This window comes from Oreochromis niloticus, linkage group LG12 (assembly GCF_001858045.2).
Source record: "Oreochromis niloticus isolate F11D_XX linkage group LG12, O_niloticus_UMD_NMBU, whole genome shotgun sequence".
NCBI lineage: Eukaryota > Metazoa > Chordata > Actinopteri > Cichliformes > Cichlidae > Oreochromis > Oreochromis niloticus.
In genome coordinates, this window is record NC_031977.2 from 16965435 (window position 1) to 16990045 (window position 24611).

Sequence of the window (24611 nt, forward strand, 5' to 3'; positions counted from 1 at the left end):
GAAAAGTCAGTTCACCGATCCTTTCCACGATCCGGCTATCCAGATAAAAACGGTTACTGTAAACCTGTTATGAAATTCAACTCCTACAGTCATAGCTCAATAAACATTCAAACAAGTGGACAGTTTGAGGTCCTGTAACACTCTCCTGTTCATGTTGACACTGATTGGCCTGTGCCTTTAAAAGAGCTCCTCATGTATGTCCTGATCCTCTCAGCTGATCTAGACAAACCAGTTCCTTCTCTCGCGCTCTCTCTCGCTCTCTCTCTCTCTCTCGCTCTCTCTCTCTCTCTGTGCGTACAGGTAAGCCGGGAAGCATTTCCTGTGAGTTAGACTACCTGAGTGAATCAACCTCAAACTTATCAGTGTTTGGTTATGTATGTGAAGTTTAACTGCGGATGTGTGGGGTAGAGACATAGAAACGGTCATAGAGCAAACACTCAGAGGAGCGGGACACACCTACCCACGCTTGTTCAGAGAGTAAGTTAGAAAAAAATGAGTACCGGGACTTCGTTGCACAGTTCACCGAAGCAGTCACGGAAAAGTAAGAAGAAACAGCTGCTGAAACAGGAGACTCAAAGATGGATACCTGTGCAGACCTGCAGCCATCCAGTTACAGTAGGTCTCTGTGTCCTGGTTATACGACACATTCTATTTATTTTGTGGGCAGTGTTGTCTGGAATGCCGACACCTCCCTTTGTACCTCTCACAGTGTTTGGTTCCTCTGACTTTGATAGTATTACTCTGTTGTTTAGCATTACAGTTCACCGGTAGCCACACTTGATTACATTTGTTAGTTTGTCCACACAGCAATTAAAAAACAACGTCCAGATACTTTAGCTAGTTTACTATAATTCCTTTCTTCTAAGTCGTAGATTTGAATAATAATAACTGGACTGGAGTATACTATTGAATATAATCTAACAATTGTACTTCTTCATTGTATAATGATCAGCTGTTATGTGGAATGGCAGCATTTCTTTGTGTAGACAAAGAGAGATTAGATCCAAAAGGATAAATGGACATAAAGATACAAAGTGGAACAGAAACAGTCACGTGGAAAGGAAACGAAAGGAAAGTCCTGTGGAAAACTAAGTGCTCCCCACCAATCAATAGATTGTAGAAGAACCTTTAGCAGTAATAACCTGAAGTCCCAAAATGATTTCTGTATGACTTTATCAGCCTCTCACATCATTGTAGAGGAACTTTGGTCCACGCTTCCTTACAGCGTTGCTTCAGTTCAGTGAGGTTTGCGGGTGTTTGTTTATGCACAGATCATTCTGGACTTTGACTGAGCCATTGCAACACCTTGATTTTTCTTTCTTCTTTTTTTTCAGCCATTCTGCTGTAGATTTGATGCTTTGCATCAGATCATTGTCAAATTGCATGCAGGCAAAGCTTTACAGTAGATGTTGGAAAAATACTTTCATATTTGACTCTAGAAGACTTTGTTATAGAGAGGAGTAAGGACTGTAAGGTGGCCAGATCCTGTGGCTGTAAAACAAACCCCAAATCATCACACCTCCACCACTATGTTGATGTTTTTACTGATTTGGCTTTCAACACACATAGTGCAGTTCATCATAGACAAACATTCCCACTTTGGTCTTGCCTGTCCAAAGGTCTTATTAGTGATTTGTTCAGATAAGCTGTGCAGCCATCTTCTTCTTCTTCTTCTTTTTTTAAGAGAGAGAGAAGAAGCTTTCTTGTGGCAACCCTTCCAAACAAGTCACACTCTTTCAGTGTTTTTGCACTGTCGTGAACTTTAACATTTAACATGCTAACTGAGGCCTGTGGACTCTGAAATGTAGCTCTTGGGGGACTGCATAGAGGCCTGTGCAAAACTTATGATTAAACACTCAAGCTGTAATAATATATTAATTACTATACATTTTAGGTCAAAATTAGGCTGCCAAGAAACATCACTAATACAACCAATAACAACTTCAATTTAATTTATTCTCCAGAATACTCCAGAGGATACCTCCACCTCTCCAGGCTCTCCTCCACCTGCTCCCTACTATAGAACACCTTGTTGTATGTGAACATCATAGTCAGAGCAAAATATTTACTATATTTTATAAATACTTTGCTCTTTTACTATGTTTTTTTTTTTTACTGTACTATACTGCTGAGTGACTGTCTTCTGCTTGAACCCATCTGTCACCCTCCTCACCGCTGTCTCAGTGTTCTCATTCATGCCTTCCATAAACCCATTTCTGTCTCCTTGATCTTCTCATCTTAACTCATCTGCTCTTTCCCTCAGAGCCAGTCAAAGACGGTGTGGAAAGTTCAACTACCTTCAGCTTCTTCCGGTCATGAATATTCCACCATCGGCACACACAGATTTGCCAACAAGGTGCGAACCATATTTATGTTTCTTTGCTCTGTGCCATTCACCCTACTCCTGTTCACCTTTGCTTAAATTTAAGGCAACAAGTTGCTGCTCTTATCTTTGTCTTATCACCCCTATACAAATCAAGGTCTTCTTGGTGCTGATGACGCTGACATACCTGACCTTAATCTTAATCACATCATTTTGTGCTCACTGCAATATTAAAGTACAAAATCATATGAAATGCTACTTTTCGGTGTCGTGTTGTGTCTTCTGCTCTGCTGTCGTGGTTTTTTTTTTTTTTCAGTTTTTGTTGTTTATTCTTTTATTTCTTCTTTTTAAAATCTCTCTCCGATGTACAGCTCTATACCCACTCTCCTTCCTCATCCTCGATCGAGCTAATCAGTTATCTGCTTCAGATAACATTCACAGATTCAGCCCTCAGGTGCTGTGTTTGGAAACGTCACTTCAATGCCTGCTAACCACTCAATCGCTGCAGGATTTACTAACGTTTCCTGTGCTCAGTATATAATGTGATGGAATTTCTGCAATAAGTTTAACATCAAGACTTGTCTGAGAATGTATCACATATCACTTCTATCTACATAACTCAAGGGTAAAATACCAAGAACTCAGTTTAATCACACAGTCTCCATCCAGTAATGGCTGTCATCTTACAAAAAAGTCGGTCTACAGTGCACGACTGGAATTTACTTGATTTCCACCTTCTATCACAGCATGGGCAGACAATCCAGTCTGTATTTATAACGCACATGTGCAGGAAGTGAACCTAAACACAACAACAACAACAAAATAAAACCTTCTTTTGAGTCTAATGGCAAAATTTGTAACAGGAAACAAAATAACCGTATAAAAACAGAGAAAACCTCCAGGATTGAACAGGAAGTCAAAATTCTGGGAGAAATCAGGGACCATGACGCGTTGTTGAGGTTTTGAATAACACACCCAAGCAATATCAAGTGTGTAATATTTATTTAGTTGCTCCTCAGTGGAAAGTAAATTTGCTTAAGACATTCCTGGGATTCATGGCTCCTCTTTTCTTTTATCAACACCTTTGTTTAAAAAAACTAAATACACAGGTAGAAGGTGTGACAATTGCTCAGGCATATAAATACTGTAATACTATAATATCTGACTCTAGGTGGAGGAAACTGTGCAGAATCACATGGCTTACTCCATCCAGGAGGAGGGTGGAGATGCCAACTGGCAACTGGTAGCAGAAGAAGGTGCGATGAAGGTGAGGACAGAGAACATGAGTCATTTCTCTTGTTTGCTGTGAATATTTAAATCTCATTCACATTTTAAAAGGTACTGCAGTAGTAATTTATTTGTGCTACAGTGGAAAAATACTCCACTGAAGTACACGGTGGATTAAAACTTTAAAAGCCTGAAAAAATCATCTTAGTTTTTAGTAACGGGTGAAGTTGTGTTTATAATATTCTGTCTGTGGTGCTGTGTAACAGGTATACAGGAGGGAAGTGGAGGAGAACGGCATCGTCCTGGATCCCCTCAAAGCGACACATGCTGTGAAGGGGGTAACTGGACATGAGGTCTGCCACTACTTCTGGGACACTGCAGTCCGATTGGACTGGGAGAGTAAGATCTGTGTTTTACACAACATATTATTACTACTTGACTTTCCTTGTGTTATTGCCATGACCTGATGTGCTTTCTTCCTCCCACAGCCACGGTTGAAAATTTCCACGTTGTGGAAAAGCTCTCTGATAATGCTGTCATTGTCTACCAGACGCACAAGGTATACTGAGTGCACACTGCACAGTGAAACGCATTGCACATTTCATTAGTTATATTGCACAGCCTGTTTTTGATTGATTGAATCGATCACGTCTTCTGTGTTTTAGACAGTGTGGCCTGTCGCTCAGAGAGATGTGCTCTTTCTGTCAGTCATCAAGACGATTCCACCGAGAAATGAAAACGAACCCGACACATGGATCGTCTGCAACATCTCTGTGGAGCATGATGATGTACCTGTAAGATTAACCATCTGAGGCTTACTTTGGGTTTTTAGCACTATACTATTTTGCTGTGTTCATTTAATTAACCCATGCTCAGGGCATTTTGTGCCATTTAGTTTTTTATTTTCATGCTATTTTGCATGCTGATATTTGCCAAAGGATGCCAATTTTAGAATAGTTGTCTCAGCTCCTTAAATTAGCTTAAAATGGTTAAGTTATGCAAAAGCTGCCACATTTCATCTAAAAATGCCCCATTGAAAGCTACTGAAATTCGCTTCAATTTTAAATCTTTAGGTTTGTCCACGAGATGGCGCTACTCTTCGCTATTGAAAGCATGCTGCAAATTTTTACACTCTTTTCTGTTTTCTGCAAGGGTGTCTTGTTACTGAACTTATAAGTTATTGCCGCTATTGATGTTGGATAATTGTGTGTGTGTGTGTGTGTGTGTCTTCCCTTTCTTCCCTTTCTTTCTTTTCTTTTTTTCTCATTAGTATTTGTTTTAGTAAAAAATCTGGCACTGTATAGAAAATGCATGAAAATCAATGCTGCTGCCAATCATTAACCCATCTCAGGGCCTAACAAAAATACGAATCATATACTCCTTGAAATGTAGTTTATAGTAATTTTGTTTTTGTTGTTGTTTTAGTGATAAAAGGCAGTGCAGCTATGTAAACATACTGACCTTTCAAGGATTAAAATAAAAAATAATTATACGTTTTTTTATATGTATATTTCAGGCTGAAGTAGTTTTAAAACCACAGCATATCAGCATTAAGACCTCAAACCAACTGTCAGACACGGTGGTGGAGGAATGATGTTTTGGAGTCACAGGAACCTGAGCACCTTTCATGAACTCATGAAGTATTATAGAGTCAAATCTGACACTGGCAGCTAAAGCTTGGGTCACACGACAGGGCAATGATCCCAAGCACAATCATGTGAGAGGCTCATAAAGTCATACAGAAGACAATTACTTTGAGTTACAGCTGAGTCATAGTGCTAAGCACTTGAGTTAAAGGCAGCTTTACTTCTTTTGAGGTTTGTGAAGGTGAAGCGTTTTTCCTTTTGACATGATGACAGGGTGGGTAAAAAACTCTCAGGACCACCCCCAAGGTGACAATCCCAGTAGAGGTTAAATATTTGGGCCTTTATAACTGAAGAAGCCTCTCACAAGAGATGTGTAAAATCTTAATGAAAGTAAAAACACGTCCAGTTGCCTTCAGCTCGAGTGCTTAAGCGTACCATGACCTGGATGATTGAAAACAGACATAAGCACTGCTCCTGGCATCGGCGTAACTTTGTGCTGAACATTGGGGGGATCAAGATCTCTGTCTAAATAAATAAATAAATCTGGGTAAATTCCCAGATGATTAAACATGCAACTACAGCCTATTTATGCAAGAAAATGTCATAATTTTATTGGGGGGGGGTTATATTGGTTGGGTCTGATTATTTGGGGGGGTCATAACCCCCCTAACCCTCCTGGAAATTACACCCCTGGCTCCTGTTTTATGCACATTTTTCTCTTCACACCTCCAAGTGCTGTAACAGTGCATGTTTTTCATGTTAGTATTGTATTTCCAAGCATCATCTTTTCAAACAAGGCCTTATTGAGTAAATGGAAGAACATTGCAGTCTCTCTGTTATATCAGTCACAGTGAGATATGTGTCAGCTTTGGGGGGATTTATTTGTTTTTACTCCTATTTATTTATTCATGTATTTTTTCACTTTCAGCTAACAAACCGGTGTGTTCGTGCCAAACTTAATGTTGCAATGATCTGCCAAACGCTGGTGAGTCCACCAGAGGGCGACAAAGAGATCAGCAGAGACAACATCTTGTGTAGGGTCAGCTATGTTGCCAATGGTAAGTGCCTCTTAAGAGCATCTGGCTTTGATCTCAGCAGACAGCAGAACAAAGCTTCTGTTTAGTCTCACAGTCCTCACATGTATCACTAGATTTTGTAGACGACAGATGAGAAAATCACACCTTGAATGTCTGAATGTTTGGACGGGTTATTCAGTCTAATGGAAGCGATTGTTCAGACCATCAAAGAAAATATAGTAGAATTGGTTATTCATTAGTTTGAATGACTGACATTCCATTCTTTGTTTTGGCCCTTTTTTTGTTTTGGTTAAATTAATTTTGTAGTTTTGACACAAGGATGACCCAGCCTGGGGTATTTCTTTGAAATTTTATTCCAGACTGCAGCTTCTGCCCCTGTAGACAAGCAGGTTATTACATAAAGCAGCGCTGCAGGATGAATCTTAAGCCAGTTTATTGTCAGAGATGCCGAGCGGGTCGAGGGAGTTCATTTAAAAACATAAATATTAAATCACCAAGTCCCGCCAGAGGGCATCCCACACAGCTGCCTGTGCAGGTTTATTATTAATAGTTTTATCATAAGTCAGCGGGAACACACTGTTTCCTGATCATATTTCTCTGTGTGACTGCAGTGAACCCGGGAGGCTGGTTTCCAGCATCAATCCTCAGACCTGTGGCCAAGAGAGAGTATCCCAAATTCCTCAAACGCTTCAGCTCCTACGTCCAGGAGAAAACCGCCGGGAAGCCCATCCTTTTCTGAATTCAACGAAGTAACCAGGACCCCAAGCACAACTTGACTGGCAGCTACATCTTGTATACTAATTATAATTAATTATATTTGTATATTTTTGTTTTATTGGGTTAATTTAATTACCATGCATACCATCTTTGACCTTTTAAGTTTAACTAAGTTCATGATTATTTTTTTTATTTTTTTTGAAATTGGATTGATTTTATTGAAGTGAACGAGGTAAGATCTACAGAATCTGTAATTACTCAGATGCCCCTCGAGCTTTAAAACAAAAGTAGTTGTTTATGATCTTTGCTAGATCATATTGGTCATGGGTGCTTTTGTATGTAAGCACAAGAGTTTCCTGAGGTGATTTTTTTTATTTTGGTAAATTATTTCGTGCATTTCTATTGATTATACATTTCTTGATTAGTTGCTCTGATCAGTAGTATTACAGCTGCTTTTTCTCCTTTTTTTGCTACTGCTAAACTTCACTAAAAGTCAATCAAACAAACAAAAAAACCAAAACAGATATTTACAGCAAAAGCACCGATGAGGTGTGAACACTTTCACTTCTTCTGTCCTTCTCGTGATGACTCTTTGCAGTTTGACGGCCTAAAGCTTTGAAATCTTTAATATTGTTATAAAGTAGCTTTCAGAGAGCACAGTGGACACGGTGTACTGTACAGAGAAAACTGTAGATTTCAAATAAATTATCACTTGTGACTCTTAAACACTTGAATTTAATGACAGAAACAGTCAGAAGAAATATAGCTTGGGCGATGAGGAGCATTTAACTTAATTTTTTACTATATTTAATGCCGTTGGAATTTGGGAGTTTTCATTCGGTAAATCTGCATGAATGGAAAAGAGCTTTGAGGTTAGGAAAGATCTGGATAATTGTGTTGGTGATAATTATAAGAGCTACATTACTGTGCAATAGCCTTGAGCCATGCCTCATGTATGCATTTAAATAGTCAGATCCAGCTGATCCAGAGTAACTTGTCATACCTCAGCCTTTTCTCCCAGTTTCCCTTCCTTAAGAATGGTTGCTCGACAGCCAGCCTTTCACTGATGAGCCATCAGTGAACAGTAGACTGATCAACAAAGGGACCGGGTGCATCTCTCAGGTCGTGTGTCAGGTCTTTGCTAGATTTGTTCCCCTACTTCTTAGGGATGTAGGAGCTTTCTGACTTTCAGATAATCAACATCTTCTGTAGTTTTTTTTTTTTTTAGGCCTGTGACTTGTTTTACTTTCCACTTGTCCAGTTTTCTGTTATGTGTAGACGCAACGCTGATTTATCCCTCGAGTTTGGTGCCTTTTTCATATGATAGTGTTAAAAGGCTTAAAATAAACATACCTCTGAAAATGGTCAGGTACAAGGAATGGAATGAAAATGTGTATTTAAAATAAATGAAAAATGAATTAATAAAAAGAAAGAAAAAGAAAAACAGCCAATGTCTAAAGAAAATCTTTGGAAGAGCCCGGCGAACTATTTCTAAAGACCACTTTAAAAAATTACAAGAACATCTGGAGGCAAAATATCACGAAATGAGGCGTGGCTGAAGACTTTTGCACAGTATTGTATCTACATGAGCAGAATGCATTTAGTGTTTTCAGTTTTGTCTGTATTTTAAATAGTTTGTATATTTTTAAACTGTACATGAGAAATTTTATTTGACACTAAATGTTTTGCAGTGTTCTGTAAATTAAAGTTAATATACAGCAGAACCAATCGTATTCTTTTCCTCACACTGGCGTGACAATGAAACTGGTTTCTCTGAGAAGCAGCAGTGATTAGCGTTGGAACAGAATCGGGTCACGGCCGTTTCTACGTGGAGTTTACATGTTACCACCATGTTTGCATGCCTAGGGTTTCTGCCCATACTCTCACTAAAGACTGCCACTTCCTAAACATCCACAGCTATGACCTGCAAACGCATCACATGACATGTTTTGAGCATTCACAGGCAGACACAGAGTTTTAAATTTTTATTTATAGGAGTCTCTTCTTTATATAAATACGCATTGTCTATACATTCAGCGATGAAAGTATATCTTCAGCAAATGGTAAAATATTGGGATTTACATAATAAATTATGGTCTCAACTGACGTGACCGTGGAGTTCAAACATTTATAGCTGGATATGATTTTGATGGAGAGGTACTGGACCGCCCCAGAGTGTAAGAATGCGTGTCTCAGAACTTGAACTTGAAGAGGACATACTTATTCAGTATCAAAGGATATCCTGAGTAAAAGCATCTTCAGTCATGACGAAACCTCATGAAACTAGTAGTTCCACATCAAACAGAAAAAAAAATATCTACAGTGTTGCTTCATTGTCTTTGTACATGTAGTGTCAATGACAAAACAAGTGTGCATTTCAATAATAAAGATTTAAAAAAAAGTGCATGTTCACACATCTGTGCTTATGTCAGGTAGCCCACCCGCCTAAAGCAGTGTCCTCGGAGAAATCTGTCTTACAGAAATCATGACATGTCAGAAGTGCCTCGTCCTCCTGCTCCATGCTTCAGCCGAGGCTCGGCCAGTCTTTGCTCGCTTCACTTTACGGCTTCACGTTCCTCTCCGGGCGGCACAGTTAGGAAAAAATGCTGACCGCTTAAACCGGATCGCACCGCGGGTTTGGCCTCGGCAGCTTCAGTATCGAGTCTGTTCATAGGAGTCTCTCCTGGTACGTGTTGGATGCGGATACAAACCGACTTGTATCCTTTGTGTGACAACGCGGCGTCCCTCCTCATCGGGGACAAAGATGCCACTATAAATTCAGTGTAAACATTTCTCATTTTAACAGCAACTAAGGCAGTCGCGAATCGTAAAAGTGTCCTTCATGTCTTTCTGAACAGCAGGAAAAAAAAAAAAACCCAAACAAAACATCTAAACACATGAATGGTTTGCATCTACCGTCTCCTCAAATATGCTGAAGTTGTTTTGTAGGCCTTGAAAACAGTACACACATATAAAACCTAATGGTGTTGCTGCGTTGACGCATGTTCTGAAAGCTCAGTCTGATGTACAGCACGTGACACGGTATGTTGCATGGTTCCTTGCAGATCTCCTTCACTTTGACTTTCAGTCCAACAACCAGTGGGAATCTCAGTACTTTTTTTGATGTGTTGGCAAAGACAAGTGGCAACATGGATCTAGCAGCACTGAAAGTGAGTCAAACACCAGCATGGCCTGTCCAATGGGGGTGTGGCGATTGTCTTATGCTTGGCAGGACAAAATGAATGTTTGTAAAGCTGCTCCTTTCACTGTGAAACAAAGAGAATAAGTCAGTATATCCAGCTAAAGCCTAGTCAATATTTAAACAAGAATAACCTGAAATAAATGAACCCACCAGGTAGACGTCAAGAACCGATCCGTCATCTCGATCCATGTCCACGTCCATGGTGCTCTGCTCCGAAGTAAGGCAGATGGCACTGTCCTCCAGGGTGAAGGTGGAGCTGGATGCGACGTCATCCCTGAAAAACACGGTCACACGTTAACTTGTAGACGGACCTGAGAGCTTATCATCTGCGTCAACGCCAGTAGGAGCACGGCAGCTGTATAAACAGTGCTGGAAAAGCGATTGGAAAAAAACCCCTCAACAAACGATTCGCAGATTTATTGCGGACTCTGACGTAAAGAGACAAAGAAACCTGTCTGGTGTCAGGACGTAGAGGCTCATTGTCTCAGAAACACCAAACAGGAAGTTGACATTGAGAGGAATTGCTGAGAGAGGGTCCTACAGATTTCTCAATGTGGGGTAAGAGATACAAGTGAGCTTTAAAAGAGAATTCTTCCAGGAAATTACAGACCTAAAAAGTTAACTCCTTCATTTTGGTTTCCACCGGAGGGAAGTTACATCCACAGAAATTCCAATGTTCTATTCTTTCTAATAAAAACTGTAGCATATTGCACTCTGACAGAAAATATGTTCTTTTTTTTATGAACGTATGCATTTAGCGAATGAGATCCAGCTAACACGCAGCCTAAAGAGCTTGGAAATTCCTTGCAGTAGTTGAATTGGGTGAGGAGGAATGAGGGGAGGACTTATTAAAAATGGATCAAAAGCGTAATGCTGAAATAGAGTGCTATTAGGCTGAATCCATACAGGAGTCAGATATATGGATTTGAATGTAGCTCGCACTTCGAAGTTCATCCAGCCTTTATTTGCAGTCTCTGTTTAACCACTAGGGGGCAATAAAAGATCGTTTTCCCTTATATGCACATCAGCAGACTCCCTGATAAATTCAGGAATGTGTTTTTGCCCTTTTCTAACATATGACACACTATGTTAGGGGTTCAAAGAGATGTAATCCAATTAGAACAAGAGCAGCATGGTGCTCTAGTTGTAGAGATAACAGATGGATGTGAGACATACGGATAGGCTACATCTTTATTACAAAATATATAAATATATATATATATATATATTGACGTGACACTTCAAAAGTGTGTTGCTAAAATAAAAGGCAGAGCGGCTGTCAGACAGGGATTATTGTTGGCTGATATACAGTCTCCACAGCGCCGCTTGTCCTCTTTTGTCACCGTATTTGTGCAGCGTAATGGCACCGAGTAAGAGTGTGTCAAAGCTGCTGTTTAAATATTTATAAAAACAGTTGACAGAACAATGTCAGGGCAGCAGCAGGTGACTGATGAAGGGACAAGACCGGGCAAGTCACACAGTGCAGCCTCAGAAAGCAAGCTGAACTCGACACTGTTGGACAGGAGGAGCACTGAAAGGTGGAAGGGAAGAAAAAATGCAAAGGGCAGGGGATGCAGGGCTTAGAGGCTTTTAGCAGGACAGGAAATAAAGCTTTTCCATTGTGGAGAGAGAAAGTGTATTAAAGCCAAAATGAAACCTGTTAATGTAACACTCTGATTGTGTTAAAAATCAGGGTTTCAACTATTATCCAAAGTCATTCTTGCCACAAGAGTCCAATCAAATAAAAGTTTTCCTGCAAAGACATTGCACTGGCGTCCGCTACAACACCGCGCATCCTGACCCATATGTTGTCTAGGAAGCGTGCACGTGTACTTGGATGCATGCAGGCAAACTAGGTGAGTGACATGCTCCATGACGCATGTCACCAATAAGACTGTGTGACGTAGCCTCACAGGTAACAATAAGGCGGGAGTGCCCGAGCATGTGCGTGAGTGTGCATGTCAGGCGTGACTTCCCTCTTTTCTTCGTAGCCTTCCGTCATGGGTTTAAAGTGATCAGCTAAACATTTCAGGATCGTATGAGTGTAGAAAAACAAGGAAAAGTTAACACAGGAGACACCGTACCTGTCCTCTGTTTGGTTTTCCACGTTTACAAAGATGGAGGAGGTGGAGATGGTTCCCATGGAGGAGCCCTCGTAGAAGGACGGGTTGGCTGGGACAATGTCGGGGCGCAGATATGAACCGAACACAGCTGAGGAGGAAAAAAGAAAACTAAATTTCAAACGTGACGGTTTCCTATCTCAGGTCGGCTCAGTTTTAATTTACATGGTGCCAATAAATACAAACAGTCATCTAAAGATGCTTCATAGTGACGGGAAAGACCCCACAAAATCACAGAGAAAAACCTAACGATTCAGCAATCTCCTATGAGCAAACACTTGGCGACAGGAAGAGCTCAGGGTAGGGCGGCCATCTGCCACAACAGCCTGATGTTAAGGGCAAAAAAGAGCACAGAGAGCGAGAGAGGGAGCGCACCATAAAACAGTAAAACAATAAACACTCCTGTGCCTTCAGACTTTCAAACTCCACAATCCAGGTAAGAGCAGTCTGACCTCTACGGATGGGTGATCCCACACATTTTACAACTTTGGGCTCAGTACTTCAGCTCCTGATGAGTGCGAGAACACTAAACGCTGTAAAATCAGAGTTCCCCCTTAAAAGGAAGCATTTCCTGGAAGCTGCGCTGAATAAAATCTAAAGCCGACACTGGATGGATCCGAGGAAAAGCGAGTACGTTTTTCCTGTAATTCTGCTGTGTCTGTGCGGACTTCAGAACCTAATCATCGACACGAGGCAGCGAATGAGAGTTTAATGTAACTGATTAGATTAGGTTGTCAAACATAAGGCCCAGGGGCCAGAATCGAAAGGGCGAAGACTTTGATCCAGCCCACGGGACATCTTTGGAGATTGTGAAGGAGAGCATAAATTTTGAACTTTTACCTGTATTTTCATACATTTTCCAGCTTGTCCTACTGATAAAGATCTCCTCCCACAGCCATTCATATGACACCAAAGTAATGAAGTAATAGATAAATGACTGAATGACATTCAAACTCCTATAGAAATTTCTGTGATTAAAAAAAAGACTTTCTTCTTTACATTACGGGGCAGTCTGGGGAAATGAGCTACAATTCTGTAATTTTACACATTTTTTTTTTACAATTAAAGGCCAAAGAGTCATAATGACAGATTACTTTCATTACATTGACTACAGCAGAATTTCTTTATCATGAAAAACAAAAAAAACAAAAAACGGAGACATCCTGTTAAATGCACACTTCTTTTTCTCATATTCAGATGGAAATGGATTAAATATGTAGATAAATTTCTTTACACTGACAGAAATGGGATTTTCACTTTAGATGCTTCCAATTAAACTGACATACGAGCCACTCCCTTTAGACTGAAAACTGATTTCCTGCCCTTCCCGAGACCCTTTCAGTGACCATAAGAGTGAGTCCGGAAGTTTAACAACCCAAACGGATTTATAGTTTGTTGCATCACAGCTGGAGATACAGCTGGGGCAGGGCTCGATTAGAGGAGAGGACAAATGACCCCCGTGACTTATCTTTCTGCTCCACACCCACATTTCTTCCGATGTGTTGTTGGCTAAATAACTCGCCTTATCAAACGCAAAGATCACACAGATGTGGCTGCTTTATCACTTAAGAATGTAGGAGGAGCTCAATCTAAGGATGGTTTATTCACAGTTTGTACACACGAATACTGTAACTGATGTAATGTTAATAGGAAGGTAACCTCTGTTTATTTCCATCAAAGCCAAACAATACATCAACCACTGACTGCTTCCTCTTCTTGGGAAGGACAACATTTTTATGGCTGAGTGGAAGCAGCTCTTTATTGCCCTCGAGTGTTTCTAAAAAGCTCTAATAAGCCGCAAAACGACGAGAAATCGACCAAGCTTGAAGAGGCAGACGTGGCGAGGATTAAGGTAAAATGTCAAGTGCTTTTTATGATCTACCAATCCCTCCCCCACTTCCTTGGCACAGATGCTGATCTGTCAAACTCTTGTTTTGTGTACCTTGTCCATCCAGGCTGGCGAGGCTGCGCGCTCCTACCAGCCGGTCCCTCCTGTCCTCCTCGTTCCTCTCATCCGCCTGCGATGAAAGGATCTCCTGTGAGCACGACTTCAGAGCAGGGATGGAAGTGCGGGTCCTCTTTGAAGGGGAGAATCGAATTGCTGTGGAGCCAAAATTTAAAAAAAAAAAAGGAGCACATGAGTCAGGGAAAGGACTTGGAGGCGAGGGAGACAATAACTGCAATAATTGGGAGGAGATAAATCAAATCACACATACGGAAACTTCAATGCTCTGCTTCCAAAATTAGAAGCTATTAAACTGTTAAAATGCACAATGACGCTGACACAAATGTCCCCTAAGCCACTCTTATTCTGCCTCCTGAGCAGGGCGTGAAATAAAATCCTTTCCTGTCATCTCCCTCTGTCGGGACTTGGCAATGGTTAACAGAGCAGCTAAATCCTCAAATCAGTGCCTCGGCCATATGTATTTCCACAGAGGGGGTCCGACATGGTAACATTTGTTTCTATATTTGATGTTCCAAAACAGCTTCCTGGTTTCACCTACAGCCACACCCACGACACTGAGAATAGATGCTACGGATAAAACTATTAAAAAACTATGAAAACTATTTTCCTATCTCGGAGTTTACTGATCATGTGCTTCAAAAGCTTATTCAATAGCCGACTCTAAAAGACCCAGTGCTATTTCAGTGACACCAAAATACCCAGTAATTCATAAGATAAACTGCCTACAGTTTCATTCCCCTTATCAGAGCAGGATTTCCAGCTTTCCACATTTTGTTTCCTTCTGTAGTTTCACATGTATGACCATGACTTACGCTGAGTCTTCCTGAAGACCCGTGTGCTCATGAACTTCAGGAAGCGGCTGGCGTAAAACCCGGGCCGGTGGACTGAGACAGAGTCCTGAGGACAAATCAGAAAGGGAGGAAAAGAAATTTAAAAAGAGAGAAGTCAGGCTTTCATCGGACAGCCATGGGTAACTTTAAAGAGGATGTAACAAAATAAAAGGCTTATTCAGAAAAGCTGCTCGGTCAGATTTGAGCAGGCTATCAACTTACACCGTCGTACACCAGGGCTTTCCATGAGTGCTCCAACTTTTTAATGAACCTGTGGGAGAAACACAACAAAAAGAGGCCTTGTTACGAAGGTTATACAACAACTTTATGCCCAATCAAACCTGAAAGGTTTCACTTTTCCCTCTGGGTGCAGCGCAAACCTTTGCTCAACTTAAAGTTCTGCCTTTAAGTTAAGCAACATTTAGCCTTTAAGAGAGGGAAAGTACACAAACTCGGCCTTTTCATCATATCTGACCCGAAGTGACCTCACCTACGCTGTCAGTGTCTGATACCGACAAGGCTCACAAAGGTTTATGCGATGCTTTTAAAACACCACGAGTAGGAAAAGCTGATGACCCAAAAGGCGGTCGGATCTTATAAGATTTCATGGCACAAGAAGTCATATTAATCTCTTTTCTAGACGTAATAAGAAGGAAAGGCAGTAAAAATCCAGTGTTTTTGAGCTTCGTTAGCATCAGTACCTGTATGACTGTAGAATATCTATGATGCCCAGGTAGATGAGCAGCTTTTCATCTTTGTGTGTCCGGGCAGGGATGCCGCCCATCCTGAAAAAAAAGACAAACCAAAACACGGCAGCATTTAGAAAACAGCTGCTGTTCAAATAAACATTCAAACGTGCCTCTGCACTTTTTACGAGTGTTTGTAAAAGAGGCTCCTGCAGTATTTACATTTGTGTGTGTGTGTGTGTGTGTTGCTGTAAATATGCAGAACAGTGTTTGTATTTTTGTAGCTATGGTTATGCGAGAGCTCGACTGTGTGTTCGAGCGTTCTGTGGAAGGTTGTGTAACGTCTGCGAGGGAAAAAGTGGAGATCAGGAGACAAACAGAGGAGGTGTGCGTGTGCATAATGTGTGTGTGCATGTGTGTGCTTCGCCCCCCAGGCTGAATAAACTCACGTGTCATCAGTGGTGAGGGCCTCAGCAGCTTTGCCGTCTCCTTGAATGGACTCCATGGCGGTGGAGTAAAGCACCCTCTGAGCCACGGGTCTCCTCCCATCACCCCCTGCCTGACCCTGCTCGCCCCCCTCTCTGTGGTCCAGGACGTGCACGCCCAGCAGAAGACTGTAGTCCATGATCTTGAAACTCTCAAGCACCTATTGCAAATCACAAATAAAAAGAGTTCACTCAATAACACAATCTGGATATCGTTATATGATTCAATCTCCCACCTCTTGAAATACTGAAAAGTTCTCTTCTAGACTCGCACGAGGAGGGAGTTGTTTCCTTCCTAAAACACTTTCATCACCCAGCTCAGTCAAAAGTGTATCGGGTAATAAAAGACCAGAAAGCTGGCAACAGGAAATCTCTGCTGAAACCTGTTCAGAGCCAAATAAACAAGGTGTTTCACCACAGAGAGCCAAGTGCTACACACCGACCCGTCTGAGGAGCCTTTTACCAAGCTTCCCATAAAGCCTCTGACTTTATGGGAACCCAGTGCTCAAGAAAAGCCACCCTGTGGCAGGAAGAGGGCAGAAAGTGAGGTGGGAGCTTGTTCTGGGAATGGGATTGAGGTCACTGCCATGTACTGAGGCTTACTTTATGACCCAGACTGAAACAAACAACCAAGAAAAATAAGACAAGCTATGGTAATGGTTTAAAATTCTTAGCTTGAAGCCAAATACAGTCGGCAGAATAAAAATGACAAACCTCTTCTGATGGGATTGAGCTAGCAGCTATGCCACACCTACCGCTGAACTCTGCCTTCATTTAAGGTCAAAACAATGCCAGTTGAGCTTTCGAGGCTTGTAAAGATTAACGTAGCTCTGTCATAAATCGCGCTTCCCTCGACAGCTTTAATGCGTTTATATGGGATGAAAAATCAGATGAAACAGGCTGTCTAAACATGAGTGAATAAACCAGATAAAAGCTTTAACACTGTGCATTCCCACATAGATTCCTACATTTACTGCAGAAAAAACCTGACATAATCAAAGACAGTCATGGCCCAGAATCCAGAGAAAAATGAAGTTATCTATAGATAAGAAATGCTGGAAGCAAAGTCAGAGAAGATTGTATTAGTGTTCATTGTAAATCAAGTTAGCATTTGCTGATATTTAAAGTCAAAGCAGCACACATTCATGCACACAACTGCAAGCAGACTTAATGAGTGACTCAAAACAAACACAGGGCCTTTTCACCGATCACCCCCCCACCCCCTTTTTTTTCATATCAACTATTTGCATCCCCTCGCTCAAACTCCCCCAGCCTATTCAAACAGCAACCATTTTGAATAGAGCCATACACATCACGCTGCCTACAGAAAGCCACGACCGAGCATCCGGGCCCCAGCTTTCCCCGACGGACAATCAAAGCATCACAGCAGAAAGAGAACACCCACGTTCGGGTGTTATTTATGCAAAAAGTTCTCTTTGGATTTTTTTAAATCTGACTTATTCTGAGGGGCATACCGGTACAGTGTTTAGTTCCTGCTCTCAAACACAGCCCTTCTTGTCTCATAGTGAAAGTAATAATAATACTGCACTAAAGCTCCCGTGAGAAGCGAGCTTTGTCACAGCATAGCTTAATCCTCAACAAATTTCGATGTTTCTCATCATCATCTAGCCTAAAGCGCTCCTCCACCCATTCAGCTCTGAGCCAGCAGAGCCGCCCGACTTTGCACTAATACACCAATAATACACAAATACATGTGTTCCTTAGTAAGACAGCCTAGTCTATTCATTGAGCAAGCTGAATCACTTTTTCCAAGTATACACCGACTAAGAGTCCAGTTCAAGAACGCTTGGTTTGTCACAGAAGTCATGATGGGGCAGAAAGGAACAAACACCAACCCGCCACCTGAGGAGGCCACAAAAGCCACAACTCAAATCCTGCAACACATTGTCAGTGTTGGTAATTTAAGAACTTTTCTTCACAATGGGGACAAAACGGTATGAAATGACACAATAAAAACTGAAAAAAGGGGTTGATTCAGAAAATGGCCTTGATTGGAAAGAAATCTAATTTAACTTTACCCTTATTCTCCATTCTTTGTACGCTTACTTTATTTGACATTCTTCTTAAAGCGCAGAGGACCAGAATGATTCAAACATAACACATTGTGATCTGAAACTGTAAAAAGAAAAAGTCCCACAGAGGTGTAAAGTAGGGCAAAATGTTTTCATATTCGTACTGCTCTCCATGACATCATGACGCCACGCAATGAGTGGCTTCAATGACTGCTGACATAACGGCTGTAAGAGCAACACACTTCCTGACTTGTCTTGAAATGGACCCGAGTGATCAACTGAGCTTCCCTCTCTGTAGTATTTGTTTTCACTTCTCTACCACACTCTGCTGTATTTTTCCTATTTTCCACTGACCTGTTAATTCCACAAACAACATCATTTTCCATACAAACGTTAATTTAATGGCTAAAAATAAAGAGAAAATAGATGAAATTTGCTCTCTGTGCACTCAACAAAACCCCCCCAAAACACTTTAATCGCATTAATCAACCAGTCGACAGCCAGAAGGGAGTCAATTTCTAACCAGAATAATTACAGACAAACACATTTAATTCACCTGTCAATAGAAAAAAAAAAACATCTATGTTTTTTACCCTGTATTTCCACACAGCGGTCATTATAATTCAAAATTACTCCCATTACAATTCATCTATCACATGTTCATGTCTGCATTGCACTAAATCTTTCCATTTCCGCCCTTGTTGGTGTCTGAAATTCCAAAGCTTGCATTTTAAAACACACTCGCACCCACTTTATTAGGTACACCTGTTTATCTTCTAGTTAACAAACATATCTAATCAGCCAATCACATTCCTGCGACTCAGTGCTTTCAGAAGCTGAGACATGGCGGAGACGACAAGCTAAAGTTCAAAGTGAAAATGGGGAAGAAAGGCGATTAAGTGACTTTGAACTTGACATGGTTGCTGGTGCCAGACAGGCTGGGCAGAGTTTTTTCAGAAACTGCTGATCTGCTGGGATCTGCCCGCACAACCATCTATAGGGTTCACAGTGAATGGTCGGAAAAAGAAAAATTATCCAGCGAGCGGCAGTTCTCTGCACAAAAACTAATGTGTTGGCAACAAATCTGCAGCAACTGTGTGACGCTATCATGTCAATATGGACCAAAATGCCCAAGGAATGTTTCCAGCACCTTTTTGAATCTATGCTATGAAGAATTAAGGCACTTCTGAAGGCATACAGGCGACTCAAACCAGTGCTAGCAAGTGTATCTAATAAAGTGGCCAAAAGTGTATATTTCTTAATGCTTTTTTGGCCTGAGTTGCCCACAAGTTGACAAAGTGTTGACAGCCAAGCATGTGTTGTGAAGAAGAGTCTCCAAACAGCTTGATTTCATCTTCAGCATCACAGTCATTATGTTTGCCTCACTGCACAGTCACTGTAATGTGACAGCAATGCTCTTCACCACACACACACGCACACACACACACACACAGACAGACACACACAGACACACAGCCAGAGTCAGACTAGTAGATGCACACACACTCTACAATAAACCCTCTCTGTCTCACTCTCTCTGTAGAGTAGAGTTCAGCATGAATTATTAATGCCTCGTGTTGTTTTGGCATTTGGGGGAGTATCAAGGGAGCTGGAGAGTAATGGAGAGGAGGGACTTAAGAAGAGAGCACAGCCGGCATTTCTACAGAAGTGTCCCGTGTAACCGAAATATCGGTTATTTCTGAAATGTCACAAGCATTGCTCAAACACCATTTCTTCTTTCAACTCAACTCTGACTTTCCACATTCCCACATTCCCTGCAGGCTCTGGAAAAACAGCTGAACATTACTTTTTTATCATAGCTATTAAAGGACAACTCTTTCTTCCACTTCCTCATTCCCTCCAAAGCCCCCTATGCCCCCTGTTGCTTAGCTTCTGCCGACCCTTACTCTGCGTTCTGGTCCGCGGCCTCTCCTGGGGTGACGGGGTTAGCTGCTTACTCATGGAAATGGACAGTGATTCTGCTTAGAGGGCACTTTGCTTCCCGCTTAGGAGGCAAACGCAGGAAGCCATGACAATAAACTATACAGCACAGTCTCTGTAACAGCTGCTGCAAAACAGTCCAACTTGCATACACCATATAGGTTGTATAAACTATATACATTCATTTTATACACACACAGACAGCCAGTGCATCTCTGGTGTACTTTGAGCTTGTGAATTGCTTGCGTGCACTGCCAGGTTAAACATTAAGAAAGCACTGAATTAGCAAGAAGGGAGGATGTCGGTGTCAGTGTGCTTAAGAAAACAGCACTTTGAGAAAGTCAACACACTGGTTAATGATAATGAGAAACACTCGAACCTGAGGAGATTACGTAAGGGTCCTCAGAGTTTATGGTAGCCTGACTGTAAGTCAACATCACAAGACCCAGATTTACCGCAAAACTCGAGATGTTGTTTGATTTAAAAGGAGGGAAAGCAAGAGGTGATCACACCTGTTTATGCAGCAATCCTGTAAAAGGAATCAATTTCCCCTAAAGAGGAATATAAAACTATAAACTAATGCAGCAAAAGATTTTCTGTAAAACAGAACTACCCATGTCATTACTTGTTTTCTGAGTTTACAGAAAAGAGAGGCTACAGATCGTGTTACATAATAGGCCTAACTAAACACACAGCATCCCACTATTCATTAGCTATAATTCTTTCAATAAAAGCATCATGTTTGTTTCCTCTTCTTCCAAATAAAAAACTGAATCATTTACACTAAGTTTGGTGTAAGGGAAGTCATTAAGTTGTTAGCTATATGGAGCCTCACGAGGTTGCCAGGTCTGGCAGGTTGGCACGACTCAGCAGGAAATTTGCCAGGAAGTCTTTCTTTTGCTGGTCCCTGAACTCTTCTGATGTACCCATCAACACATCCAGGTCTATTTCCAGGTTAAATACAGCAGCCTGTTAACATTTTTTTTTCAAACATAAAAATTGAGGTCTAGATTTTGGGCACACTGTGAAATGGTCCTTAAAACCATAAGTGGACAATTAACTTTCCCAAGGGAGCACATGACCAACTGGGGCTGTTGTGAAAGGACACACTAAAAAGCTCAACTCAGTTCGGCTCATTAATTTTCTCTCTTTATAAAGTGCTACTAGAAAGAGTAGTCATTACAGTTAGACGATGAAAATGTGACACAGTAAAAACGTCAACATTTAATCACTATTTACTCAACATTCCGCAAAACAACTGTATGTGCATATTTTTGCACAAGACTTTTAACTTTATACAAAATACTGTTGCTATTTTGCCCTTTAGGTAAATTAATCAATCTGTGTTTTTTTTATTTCTTTTTCTTCCCAGTGGAGTAAAACTAGCTAGTTTCGGTCTTAAATAAGTGCACTAAAATCATCAGATTCAGTGTCTGAAGTTGTAATGTGAAGGACAGTCACAGCAACAGCAAATGCAAGATCTGCCTTCTATTCTGCATCTGAGAGCTCTGGAAAGTCTGTGCCTTTCTTCTCATAATGCTCTTGAATTTCTGCTCTTAGGTCCCATACTCTTCTTAGCACTTTCCCCAGGGCAAGCCACCTGACAGCTGTGTGGTAGCCTATGTCACCATATTTAGCTTCATGCTCCTTCAAAAGTGCAAAAAAAACAGTTGCGTGTTCTCGCCCCGATGAACTCTATTAGTTATGAACATGGTTAATTTTTAGCACCGTGTTACACAACACCTCCTGCTGTATCGTACAATGCTAACATACTAATTTCAGTTCTGGGTTCAGTTCAGTTATTTCTGTGTAAATCTGCCTTTAATCATTTTTAAAGTGTTCAAATCTGAAATTTGTCAGATTTGGACGTAACACCTGCCGGTTATCTGTGAACAAATCACTCCCTGTTCCAAATTCACATTCACAGAATGTTTTATCAAACACAAAAGTCCTTGTTGCTTTTACAGCGAAGTTCTTGTATTTCTCTGCGTGTTTAGTCTCAGCATGGCGATTCAAATTGTACTCATTAAACACATGAATCAGCTCTCCACAAGCAAAGCACACAGCTTTACTTCTGACCTCAGTGAGTACATACTTACATACACGTCTTGTTAAACTTGTTAAACTCTACATCCTGCATCAGTCTTTTCATTTTATTTTTAGTGTGAGCTGACATTTTCATATCGTATCATATCTCTCATAAGTGTCTCTCCAAACATGTTTACAGTGAAGCTCCATTTGCTTGCACATGTACATACATATATAGATTTAAAAACAAACAAACAAACCCCCCAAAGGTGACTTTAAAATAAAAGCACAACTAAACAACTAAAGGGCTGGATGTGGTCTAGAGGCTGTACAATGCCCAGGTCTGCTCTAAACTGATTGTCTAGTGTTTGATCATGATGTATAAATAGCTTCACAAATATGCCATCTCTCTGTGTTTAGAAAGGGTATTTTCCAAATGGAAACTTCTGCTGTAACCGATAATGAGCCAAAGGTTATGTATGCTTAGTGCTTTATTAGGGTCTTAATTCAACATTTCAGAAGGCTCTAATGTAAAAAAGCTTAATATACAGCCATTTGTTTTATGAGTTTATGGTGCACAACGTCTGAATTGTTGCCTTGGGAGGGGAACAGAGGGTGCAGACATCAGTACCACTTATGTTCTTTCTCTTTTGCTTTTTAAAACCTAGAGGCTTGTTATTTAATCACAGTTATGGCCCACAAATCTGAAAATTTACTGTACACGATCCATCAGTCTCCATGACTAGCAACAATTCTTCCAAACTAATGCAATGCAGACAGACAAAAGGATATGAAAGGATGAAGTCTCTTGTTTCGTGTTTGCAGTATAACATTTTCTTTTTTGTTTTTTAAATTCCCGTGAATCACCAGAGCACAGCTCACGTCTCTTATTAAACTCAAACTATCCTCCTTCAGTTGAACAATTTCACGGTGTCTGCATTAATACAGAGAAGAATGTGAGCCTTTAGATTGGAAGACTATCTTTGGACAGGGCTCCGAGTCTCACGCTACCAGGATCATGCCTTAATCACATTCAGTGTTTGGAGAGCTGTCACGTAGTGAAACATAGCTGTGCAAGGAAACAAGAACAGAGACCCGAGGCAAACTGAAAGTTTAGCTGAACACATTGTCTTTCCCTCTGTGGCAAAGACAAGGAAAATTCTCTTTTCAAAACATTTTGTCCCATCTAGGATACACACATTATCCCAAAGCAGTATATAATGTGATTAAGTTACAAGGATGCATGTTGCTGGTGTTAGAATACATACCAACCCTTTAAAAAGATGTATTTTCTCACTAGACTAAGTTTTCCAGGTTGAAAGGATTTCAACAGGAAAGCTCTGTGTTATGAAACCAAAAATGAGATCATCCTAGACTTCCTTATTTGTTGTAGGGAATAATAGAGAGCTTCCTGTCATGATATGACTGCCATTTCAAAGCCAGTCTGTGAGAGGAACATCCATAAAACTACCTACCCGACAGTCTCTCTGCAGAGTCTTCATGAGGTTGTTGTAAGTCTCTGCGTCAAAGTAAAGCCCCTCCTCGTGCATGTCTTGAAAGTCCAAGTCTTTGTAGGTCGGACAGGCCTTCTCTCTCTCTTTCCTGGACGCTCGTCTCTTATAGGTGGATCCCTTCAGGTCGTATTTGTAGTGCATTTTGACAGAGCGAGGCAACACATTGTTCATCACCACCAATCGGATGTTGATGCCTCCAGACTGGATGCAGTACAGGCCGTAAAACTTGGGAAGCAAAGTGCGTGGATTCTGGTTCAAGTTCTGTGAATTTAGAGAAAGCACAGGGGTCGCAATGACGTTGAGTTTTGTAGACTGGGTGCATTTTTTATATATTAATGTGTGGGATAAAAGGAAGCAGTTTGGTAACTAATTTGTGCATGGTCAGAATTATATTGCAGATAACTGTGACGTACCTACCCCAGATAAGGAGCTCTGTTAGTGTTTGTAGATTGAGCTATAAATTGTGGACCATCTGTTTAGTATTTCTACTACTATAAAAAAATCTGTAGCTCTGCTGATTTAAAAAAAAAAAAGACCTTTGCAGAGGACTTTAAACTTGTGCAAAGAGCAAACTTCTGTGTCAGACAGATCTGATTTTCATGCCAAGGAGAGTGTTGAGTCTTCTGTTACGGCTCAGCGCACAGCAGCTTTCAGTGGAATGGCACATAGTGCCCAGTGAGCATGCTTTTCGATTTTGCTATAACATTCAAGGAGTTGTCCAAACTCTCTCCCAAGGTTAGACTGTTGAGGGAAAACATTCAGTAGACACAACTTGGAAATTTTGTGAGTGTATTTTTTTTTCTTTTTGTCCACATTAACAAAGTCTTGGCTCAACACCTTCAATTCTTGCCAGATATGGTTCCCTGCGACTTTACCTTATTCTCCAAAAAGAAAACATTCAAGTGAAGGGTTGCCG

At 40.9% G+C, this 24611-nt stretch overlaps 2 protein-coding genes across 3 annotated transcripts in view; one reads left to right on the plus strand and one right to left on the minus strand.

The window, feature by feature from the left end:
* The first annotated feature begins 249 nt into the window (after window positions 1-249).
* On the plus strand, window positions 250-7651 carry LOC109204582 (collagen type IV alpha-3-binding protein). Its single transcript, XM_019365882.2, has 8 exons — window positions 250-615; window positions 2264-2356; window positions 3495-3590; window positions 3817-3949; window positions 4039-4109; window positions 4216-4344; window positions 6065-6194; window positions 6785-7651. The coding sequence occupies exons 1-8, from the start codon at window positions 493-495 to the stop codon at window positions 6910-6912; spliced, it is 903 nt and encodes a 300-aa protein (XP_019221427.1). The 5' UTR covers window positions 250-492; the 3' UTR covers window positions 6913-7651.
* A 199-nt stretch (window positions 7652-7850) lies between these two features.
* Window positions 7851-24611, minus strand: part of pip5k1bb (phosphatidylinositol-4-phosphate 5-kinase, type I, beta b) — a 33307-nt gene continuing 16546 nt past the window's right edge. For both annotated transcript variants that reach the window (XM_019366096.2, XM_005465630.4), the window contains exons 7-15: window positions 23657-23956; window positions 16144-16340; window positions 15710-15793; window positions 15231-15279; window positions 14991-15075; window positions 14155-14313; window positions 12177-12303; window positions 10243-10366; window positions 7851-10156 (exon numbers count right to left, since the gene is read on the minus strand). In XM_019366096.2, coding sequence (XP_019221641.1) covers window positions 10154-10156; window positions 10243-10366; window positions 12177-12303; window positions 14155-14313; window positions 14991-15075; window positions 15231-15279; window positions 15710-15793; window positions 16144-16340; window positions 23657-23956 — 1128 coding nt within the window. In that variant the 3' untranslated portion in view covers window positions 7851-10153. The remainder of the gene's footprint in view (window positions 10157-10242; window positions 10367-12176; window positions 12304-14154; window positions 14314-14990; window positions 15076-15230; window positions 15280-15709; window positions 15794-16143; window positions 16341-23656; window positions 23957-24611) is intronic.

Coding starts and splice junctions, on each gene's coding strand:
- LOC109204582 (XM_019365882.2), top strand. CDS start 493: ATGAGTACCGGGACTTCGTTGCACAGTTCACCGAAGCAGTCACGGAAA. Junction 616..2,263: donor CCTGCAGCCATCCAGTTACA/GTAGGTCTCTGT, acceptor TCTTTCCCTCAG/AGCCAGTCAAAGACGGTGTG. Junction 3,950..4,038: donor AGTCCGATTGGACTGGGAGA/GTAAGATCTGTG, acceptor TTCCTCCCACAG/CCACGGTTGAAAATTTCCAC.